This window comes from Cinclus cinclus, chromosome 15 (genome assembly GCF_963662255.1).
Source record: "Cinclus cinclus chromosome 15, bCinCin1.1, whole genome shotgun sequence".
NCBI lineage: Eukaryota > Metazoa > Chordata > Aves > Passeriformes > Cinclidae > Cinclus > Cinclus cinclus.
The window spans coordinates 8,541,387-8,551,256 of NC_085060.1; the positions used below are offsets into that span (position 1 = coordinate 8,541,387).

At 47.5% G+C, this 9,870-nt stretch overlaps 1 protein-coding gene across 1 annotated transcript in view; it reads left to right on the forward strand.

Moving 5' to 3' along the window:
* Window positions 1-4,958, forward strand: part of GPC3 (glypican 3) — a 139,750-nt gene extending 134,792 nt beyond the window's left edge. Inside the window, exon 8 of the mRNA XM_062502674.1 lies at window positions 4,783-4,958. Within this exon, the coding sequence (XP_062358658.1) occupies window positions 4,783-4,958 (176 nt within the window). The remainder of the gene's footprint in view (window positions 1-4,782) is intronic.
* Window positions 4,959-9,870: the final 4,912 nt, after the last annotated feature.

Sequence of the window (9,870 nt, forward strand, 5' to 3'; positions counted from 1 at the left end):
GAGCAGAGCTTTTGGTGCTCCAGCAGGAAATGTTTGGGATGAAATTGGACTGTTCTTCTACATTTCAGGTGCAAACATCTGTGAGAGTGAAATGGTTTGTACTGTAGAGGAGAGATTTGGGAGCCAAGGTCAGGCAAACTGGTCTGTGGAATCACAGGCTCTTATGCTTCACCTTGTAATGAGTCAACAGTTTGGGCTTGACTCAAACATCTCTCCCTTTAAGAAATCCTGTCCTGTTTTGGAGACAGCCAGTCTACTGCATCTATTGGCAACTTCTTCTCCACGCTGAAGATGCTCACTGCTTGAAAAAATTAAACAAAACAACGCAGTCTGGAGATTGTAATTTTCAGTGGCAATGGTAGCAAATTGGTAGCAATCCTAGCTTTGCTAGGACAAAACAGTCCTGAAGGGGAGATGCAGGCAGAAGCTGGCAGATGCAGAAGCTTGCCAAGCTGCCCTACCTGTCTGTGACATTTCTACTTGATGTGTTTTATGCTCACTGGAAACATGATCCATTCCCTTCACACCAGAATGTTTCCATCATCTGCAAACCAGGGTCATCACCACAGCAGCCCACTTGGCTGAACACACTGCATTAGGCTTAATGGTTTCACCTGTGTTGGGGTTCCCTCACACCCGTCACCGCTGCACGAGGCACTGGCAGAGCTATCAAGTGACAGGGGGAGGCAGTTTTCATGCCTGGCCATCCATTGTGGCTCTGTTACTATATTGGGTCCATGGCTGGGACCGTCTGCTGGGGCAGGCTTGGCAGGCAGGCAGCCCAGATGCCTGGCTGGGAGATGACATTCCCTGGCTCTGGGCTCTGGGCAACAGCCGAGCCAGCCTGCGGCAGCAGTGCTCTTGGAGGTCATTTGCCAGACATTTGGTAGCAGTTCTTTGCTTAAGGCCATGTTGTCCTTTTTGGTGTGAAAAGGGGTGTTTTGGTAGGCATCGGTGGATTTGGCAGAGCAAAGCCTATGTGTCCGTACCCTTCCTCCTGGCTCCTGCTGTGCCAGCTGCCATGGGACATTTTATCCCAACTCAAACCCAACTTTCTCCCAGTTCAGCTGTATTTTGTAGCTGTCTCCAAACTGGTGTGGTTCAGCAAGAAGAGCTTTCTAATGATTCCTGCCCAATAGGCTTGTGCAGAGTCAGTACGCCCAATTCCAGCCCTAATCCATGGGAAAATGCCTCCGCTTTATTCTGTGGATGCGGAAAGTGCGTGTTGTAGAGCTGGCGCCGGGTTTTGTCATCCACGCTGCGAGGCCATTGAAGCTGTTGCTGTCCTGGGAGCACAGCGCAGCAGCTTTGTGTTAGAGGGGCTTTGGTTACAAAAGATGCTTCCGGAGGGACCGGCTTGTGTGCGGCTGGAGACCTTTCACCAGCTGTGTGAGGATTCCGGGAAACGGCGCGGCACGCTCGGCTTGCGTGAGGAGGGGGAGAAAAAAGCAGAGCTAATGATTGACTATTATTTTAAAGGGATTATCTAATCTGCAGCCCAGAGGACAAGAGGGACCAAAATGAGTGAAGATTGAATTTGTAATTAGTGCAGATTGTTCGTAATACCCCCTGGACTCTGATTATAAACAGAAACAGATTTTTCTAGTTTCCTGCCCTCCCCTTAAAGTCTTTGTAGGCCAAAGTGCCACTTTGTACTGAGAAACTGATGCCAGTGAATTGGGTGATCAGAGGTGGGGTGGTGGAGATGTTTAATGTAGAAGGTGGCTGGCTAGAGGGGAAGCAGAGGAATAGCTTCTCTCAGGTTATTTTGCAGCGTAAAGGCAAAGTTTTGGGTGGAAGTAGCCAAAAGGGAGTATGTGGAAGGTTAGTTTCTGTTACCCCACCAGCCATCTTGCAACTCCATCCCTGATGCCAAGGCTCTTTCACTCCTGGAGGCTGTGGGAACAGGAGGTGCAGGGATCTGAAGGTGACCTGGTCTAACCAGGGATCCTAAGAAAAACTGGAAATCATAATGGAACTGTCTCAAGAACTACCTGGTTAGGATCATTTGCTAATTTGGATTACTGGATTTGAAATATGTTTATTATCAATAATATAAGCAGTAAAACCAGAGGCAGCGGACCTCAGAAAAGCTGATGCACAGGAAGCTCCATCTGAATATGAGGAAGAACTTCTTTACTGTGCAGTGGCTGAGCATTGGAGCAGGTTGCCCAGAAAGGGTGTGGAGTCTCACTGGAGATACTCAAGAAATGTCTGGACTCAGTCCTGTGCCATGTACTCTGGGATGACCCTGCTTGAGCAGGGACTTTGGACCAGGTGACTCATTGTGATCCTTTCCAACCTTACCAGTTCTGTGATTCCGTGTATATTTTTAATGTTGTTATTGCCTGGATCAGCTGGATGAGGTCTGTTAGAGGCTCATACTTTTTATTTTCCTTTCCTCTGATGTAGCAAAGGCCATTGGAAGTTAAATGAAAGGGTTACAGATCCATTATTAATACAAAATAAAAGATGTTTGGCTAAATCCATCACACCTAAAAATACAGTTGGGCACAACTAAGGAGTAGGATGCAGTGGAAGGAACAGTGAAAACAAATGGCACACCCAAGCACTAAACGTCTGAAGCAGTTAAACAAGGGGAGGAAAATAGCACTCTAATCTCTGATGACAAGAGGGTTTCTACTCCCTTCTCTTTAATTTGGCCATAAGGGAATAGTGAGAGAATCACCATCCCCATTTGGGTGAAATTCCATTATTTAAAAAATTGCCCTTACTCAACTGAGGTGAAATCCCAGAATTTGAAAATTTCCCATGCAAAGAATATGTTTGGAACACTCATTTTGGTACTGGCTGAACATTTCCAACAAGGTTCAGCTGTTGCATTGAGACCGTGCAGGAATTCGAATCTCATAAATTACATCCCAGAACAAGACTGTAAATGGGGCCATCAAAACCCTTTGTGCTGTTAAGGACCTTGCTGAAACACTCTTTTGTTTCGAATTTCTTTTCTAAGGGGAAGACAAGAGTAGATACTCAGTTCCTGGGGACTTTTTAAATTTTGCTAGGATGTCCAGTAAAGGGAATATTCTGCCCCAAAAGCTCTCATGATCACTGGTCTGGGAGCGTGTGGGTGCCTGATAGTACTGTGACCCCATGGAGCATCTTTTAGGTTACAGGAGCCTTTGTAACCTGTGGAAATACCTTCCAAAACACACTAGGGCAGGTTGTGATCCAACATTGTGCCAGAGGAGGAATCTTGTGTCAAACAACCAAGTGTGAAAAAATCTGCTGTGATTTCATTAACTCCAAATCTCTTCACTTATTTTCCAGAAATGAGCTTGGGAAAATAAGTTGGTGCAGGCAGGCTGCTCCCAAACTGCCCTGAAGCCTGAGCATGTCTCATGCCAGAAGGACTTATTCTTTCTGTGCTTGGGACGTCTCCCAGCACATCCCTTTCAAGGTAGTACCTTTCTTCCCCTGCTCTTCCTGTGGGTGTGCAGCACCAGAGGACAGCAGTGTATCTGTACTATTTAGAAGAAAAGCAGGAAAGCTGTGGAAAAGAGGAACAGCAGCATTTGTGGGAATCTACTCCAGAATTCAGTTAACCAGGCGGGTTCTGCTTGCACCTGGCCCTCTGTGTGCATGGATAACTGCTCCCTTTGAGCCATTTCTGACCCCCTTTGATGGCCTGAGCTGACTCACTTGTCACGTTAACATCGTTCTGCTTTTGTTTTGCAATGTTTGGGTATTTTTTGATTAAGAAATACTGCCTGTTTGCCTTGGCAGTGGTGTTCATTGGATTGATGTGGCATTTTTTAGATAGAGTGTTTATTCAGTCTCTTGGATTCTTTCTCAGGGGTGGGGTGGGATGATCCAAACCTTTCCAACATGCTGGTGATCCAGGAGGCTTGTAAAAGGCTTGAGCCAGGGTCTCTTCTGATGGAAACCACCAGTTTCCTACAGCTCCAAAGGCCAGGCTCTGCAGATAAGACAAACAGGCCTAACTGATTCTCATTTGGGCGAGAATTGAGAAACCTGGACCCCAGAAGATGCCAGCAGTGAAGGGTTGCCACAAGCTTTTCCCTCTGTTAATGTCATGCTCCTCTGCCGGGACTACCAAAACTTTTATGCTGGATGTTTTCTTGGATTGAAACCCACATGTGCTTCATCTCAAAGCCTCCATGTTGCAACACCAGCATGCCCAGAGTGCATGATCCATTCCCATTCCTTCCTTTGATGAGGTGGGCCAGGGACGGGATGTCTTCTCGGTACTGTAAGGAGCATATTTTGTACACTCTTACATAAGATTGCAGGAATGCAGACTTCCTCAGGTCCTACAGCCAGGAGGCTTTGGTGAGCAAGGCCTTCTGCTGACTCTGGGTTTGGGGAAGTGTTAGTGCTCGCCAGGATTTCCTCACTCCTGCACGCATCCTTGTTGTGCCTGGGGAGCAGACACAATTTGCATTGCTAAATATCTCCTCCAAAGCTCAGCTGGTTTTCTTTGGGAGTAGCTCTCCAGTAAGGCACATCCCTTATCTCTTTTGTTTTCTTACTGGAGCACCTCCCAGTTGTGATATTTTGGTCTCTCCAAGCATAAGATGAGTACTGAGACTGGTGGGTGCTGGACTGGCAAGATATTTGCTAAGCTCTTGCGGCCCATCGAGCCTTATGATACCCTTGGCTGCACCCAAATTCAGCTGCCCTCAGCTGTGGTGTGGGCTGCCCCCACAACCCCAGTTCTTGGGGGAGCTGGATGTCCTGTACATCAGAATGTTGGCACACACCACCTGTTACTGATCACCTCTCTCTTTCTGCTTTCAGAGCTGGCCTATGACCTGGATATGGATGACATCACTGCAAATAAGCAGCTTCTGAATCAGCAAAGCAAAGATGGTGCTGCAGTCCCCAGCAGCCATCCCGGGAGTGCGGCCACCCACCCCTGTCCTGCTGCTGGCATCGCCCTGATCCTCCTGCTGCTGCTGGGCCACCAGCCATGAGCAGTTCTGGTGGCATCACGCCACGTCTCTCCATGCCTTTTTTCAGTGAGGAAGATATTTGGAACCTCTTCTGAAATACATATGCATTTCCAAAAACAGGACAAATCACCTGAGTCAGTTTTTCAAGACTCTTCACAGAAAAAAAACCCCAAAACAATTTAAAAAGTGTTGGTTCATGGCAACTAGTAAATATCTAACAGTGCTTTTTAAAGATAATCCTGTTTAATATAAGCAGGTTCATATTAAATTGTGTTCCTCACAGTTTTTTAACACTGAGGTTTCCCTTGCTGTTAAGCTGAAGACCATATTTTATTTTGAGTTATTTGAACATGCATGGGGTACAGAACACCTATGGTTTATGGAATACTCTCAGAAAATATCATACCCTTGCTCCTAGTTGACTTAATTCAGACTTTTTCCATAGTTCAAGTGGTTTTTGTACTTACTCCAAACTCAAGTCTCACCCCTGGAAATCTGGTCAGGACATAACAGAGAGCATGTGAAGACAGGGGAGAGAGAAGATCAGACACGCACCAGGAGGAAAGATGCTGTGGAAGAGAAGCTGTCATGCACTGGGATTGTGGTGGAGATGTCCTCCCCTGGGCACAAAGCCCACTTGCATCATGGCAAGTTGCAGGTGATTTTGCTGCTCACCTCCCAGCCAGGTCCTGAATCCCTTCAGTGCAGGTGGCTGATCCCCACCAGCATCCTTGTGGCCCATGCAACAACCTGGTTTCATTCTTCAGAAGTGAAGCACCTCCTTTCCCACGGGAAACCTGCAAACACAGCTCCAGCCAAAGGACAGACGGCAGGGATGTACACGCTGTGCTTTGCAGGGTGAACAATGACTGTCCAACGTGTTGGGCTATGAAAGGGGAAAAGAAAAGGATTTACAGGAGCCTGAGGCAGATGAGACTCTTACTCATGTGTTTCTTTGCATGTTCCTTTACGTAAGCTATCTCTAAAATAAAGATTGGCTGCTCTGTAAGTGGTGCCCTGGAAGCAGCCTCCCATGTGTGCGAGACAATAGCCTGTGTTTTACTGGAGTGGGCAGCCTGGGAACATCAACTGTGCCCAGCTCAGGGACACCAGGGAAAGACTTAGCTTGGTCTGATTAAATGGATGGGCTGGGTTTGGTTTGTGGCCAAGATGTTGCATATTTCTGTTTAAGATCTGCCTTTACTGGAGTATTTACATCTGCAGTATCTTAAGCTGCAGCGTGTGCACGTATGTGTGCGTACACCCCCTCACACACATGCGCGTGCTTCAAATATTTGTGTGCATCAGGCCTCTTTTAAGTTTAGGGGAAAGTAGATAATTCCAAACCATGTAGTCAGATGGTTTGGAAAGTGGAACCGTTACCCAGTCTGAGTGGTGGGGTTGACCTGTCTGACTCTGTTTTGAAGCCTTGGAATTGTGTGAAGTGCTTTGGGTTTGTGGCAGAAGGAAAGATGATTGTTCTCCCACTCCTCTGCATGGAGGTGTTAACTCCCAGTTCACCTCTCCTGATGCAAAGGAGCAGATCTGGGCTAACCCGTGGCATGACCTGGTGGTTAATTGCTGGAGACCTGTCCTATAGGTTTCAGAATCCTCATGTCCCATCCACACCAGGGGGAGTGCTGGGGGTGTTTGGGCAGTGCTGGTGACATTCCTGTAAGGGCTCATTTTTTGCATCCATGAACTGTGATGTGGTTTTGTATTTTACGTGTTTTTGTATTTTATATTTTACATGTTCACAAACCAAACTGCAGTTCTCACTGTCTCCTGGGATTGTTCTTTGACTCCTGGGTCAGAGGGGTACTGGTACATGGGGCAGTGCAAGGGAGAGCTATTGGTGGTGCTGGCAGAGGCATTTCTTCATATTCCTGCTGCTCAGCTCTTGTTCTGGCCCAGCTCTTTGCATCATCCCAACTCTCTGTGCTGCAGCTAGCTGAGCCCATGAGCCTCTGCTCCACCAAAGGGAATATTTTATTAGTGCCACTTGAATTTGAATCACTTCTTCCCTTCTGATCATTTTCCTTTCATCCCCCGGGAGCGCTGGGGGTGGAAGTGGGCTGCTGGGTTTGTTCAGAGATGATGTGCTGCCTCTGCCTCGCCAGGCATCACTGGTACCAGTGCAGGGACATCATCTCCTCTAATATTATGTCAGAAATATTCTGTGTGCTGCTGCTTCCTTAGATAAACATCAGGATGGGAGGGTGGCAGCAGTTCTTCAGTACAAGTCCAGTGTGTTTTCTCTCTGAGGAGCTGGCGTGGGCTGTGCCTTGCTGCGTCTCACAAAGCCTGATGGGTTCTCCCACTTGCACACCTCAGTGTGATGCTGATGCTTCTCAGCAGAAGACCTCTCTGAGGCACACTGAGCCTGGTTTCCCTTTGCTGTTTAGCAAAGCTATGCTTGCTGGAGACTTTGTTATTATCAGAGACCACAAAAAGCAGCCTTTGAGCCCACTACCTGCCAAGTTTATAAAATAATGGATTATAACCTGAAAAAGCAGCTGTTGAATTTTCCCCTGCCCTGGGTTTGTGCATGTTTTAACATGGGGTTTGCAAGGAATGCCTTGGCTACCAAGGTGGAATAGAGCTGATGTTCAGTTTTAGACAGTGTTTCATTCCCATAATGAGAAATAAGGAGTATTTTTTCCTTGTTTGTTTATCTACACCACTTCTGTGTACAGTGACCTGCCTTGCCATGGGATGGGGTCCCTCCATCAGGAGATGGGCACTGCCATGTCCCCTCTGCGTGTGTACCTCATACTCCAAACCTTGTCCTAGGGCATGCAGGTTTAACTGCTAATACAGTCGAGATTATTTCAATTTTTATCACTGTTGATATTATTATATATTATTAGTGAGTATACATATCATATATATGATATGTTTATATGAGTCAAGGAGGAGGGGGGTTTGAGCTACTGGCAGGTGCCAGGGCTGCATCTCAGCTGTGCACACAGCACCAGGATAACACAGTGATGTGACTTTGGCATCACTGGTGGCCATTTCTGGCCAGCAAAGTGTGTTTTAGCTGAATAGAGGAGTTTATGGCATGAAGGTACTTCAGGGGAAAAAAACCCAAACAATGGAAAAGCTCCTTTTCAGATAATTTTTAGCTCTGTGATGAAACCCAGAGCCAGTCCTGAGTTGTCTCTGACTCCAGTCCCCACGTCTCCCCGTGAAGAGCCGTGGACTCCTCGGTGCAGCTGTGTCCCAGTGGTGCCTTGTGGGCTTGGGACTTTGTGCTGGCATCAGATGAAGGCCTGGCAGCCCTGGGAATATTTCCTGTCTCAGGTGGTCAAGCCCTAACTCCTGCCAGTTAACTTTAATGCTTCCTGCCTGGCTCTTCAGATCCTTTAAGCTCCACTGGCAGCAGTGGGGTGACAGGACCCTGCTGGCCCCATGCACATCCCACATATAGACAGGACTGAGCAGCACCACCCCCTGTGTATTCTGCAAAATAAAAAAGTGCGTTATAGGTAAAACTGCATTCCCTGGAGGGGTTTGCAAGCAGCCTTAAAAAGGTGAGGAAGCCGACACCTTTCCCTGTGTCTGAGGGTGGTGGTGAGATGCAAACATGTGCTAAGCATGTGTAATGTATTTCTGCACTAACCACACATCAAATTATAATTTAAAACCAAAATATTTTTGTTGGATGGGAAGTTCCAGTTCATTAATCAATTGACTAATAGTTTAGTGCTGGAATGGTAAAATCTAACACACTGAACAGCTGCTAAAAACAGCTGGTGCTTATGGCTCCTGCTGTTTGGGGAAGTGAAATCTAGAGTGTCTCAGTTTTGTTTTTCAGAATTCCTCATTCATCTCCATGAGCAAAGCCCTCAAGCCCTCTGGAGCATGGGCCTGACAAGGATTCAGGGTTGGATTCACTGGGGCTTCCAATTGAAACAAAATGCCACTTGCATGGAGGATGCAGAGGGCACCATCAGAGAAACCTTGCAGCTGGATGGGGGTCTGTTCCTGTAGGGCTGCAGAAGGGGACACATGGAATCCTATGCTGTCAGGTATTTTGATTTGCTTTCATTCCAAACTGGTGCATGCTGAGCTATGGGCATAGCAAGGGAGATGCCACCAACCAAAAAGGCACTTTCCAGCTGCTCCCCAGCCTTAGAGGGTGTTTGGTCCCTCCACAGCTCAGGGTCCTGGTGGGGTGGCACACTGGGGACTGCTGTGCTGGGAGGGAGGAGGTGACTGTCTTGCATTGCCTCCTGCTCTGCCTTCTTGGCACCTGCTGGTCCATGGTGAGATGGATGGGAGGCAGTGGTGGTGGGCAAGAGGTACCAAGGGAGCAGGGAGACAAGCAGGTTGCAGCAGGGACCACACATGGGACGCTGCATAAGTCTCTAAAGTAAAATATATGAAACCACACAAACACTCAAAATGCTTCAAACAGCTAGGTGTGCTGCTGAGATGCCTCCTTCCCATGTTGGAGCACAAAGCTCAGTGGTGGCACTGGCCAAGCCCACCAGACCAGTCCTGCCCTGCAGGCTCTCCAGCTCACCTGAGCTAAAGCAGCCCAGAAATATCCTTTGGTTCCCAAACACTTGGATGCCTTGGTGGGAATTTCCTTGACCTTTCCAGCAGCACTGCAGCTTAATGATTGACAAGTGCTGCTAAAGCTTTACCAGATCACACACCACACCCCCTAGAAGCAGGTGTCCATTCCCAGATACTCAGAGATTTTTAAGTTTGAGCTCCACAGCTGAGTGTGACTCAGCTGGTTACCAGTAAAATCACAAATTATCCCAGTATGTTATTTGTTACCTTAGCAAGGAGTTACGTATGGAGGTACTGGGGGAATGAAATCTTCAGCCAGAAGGGAATGCGGTGAAACTGTGACATGGGAGGATAATCACTGGTCCTTAGTGTGGGAATTTGGCTTTTCTCTTGGGGACATGGTGAA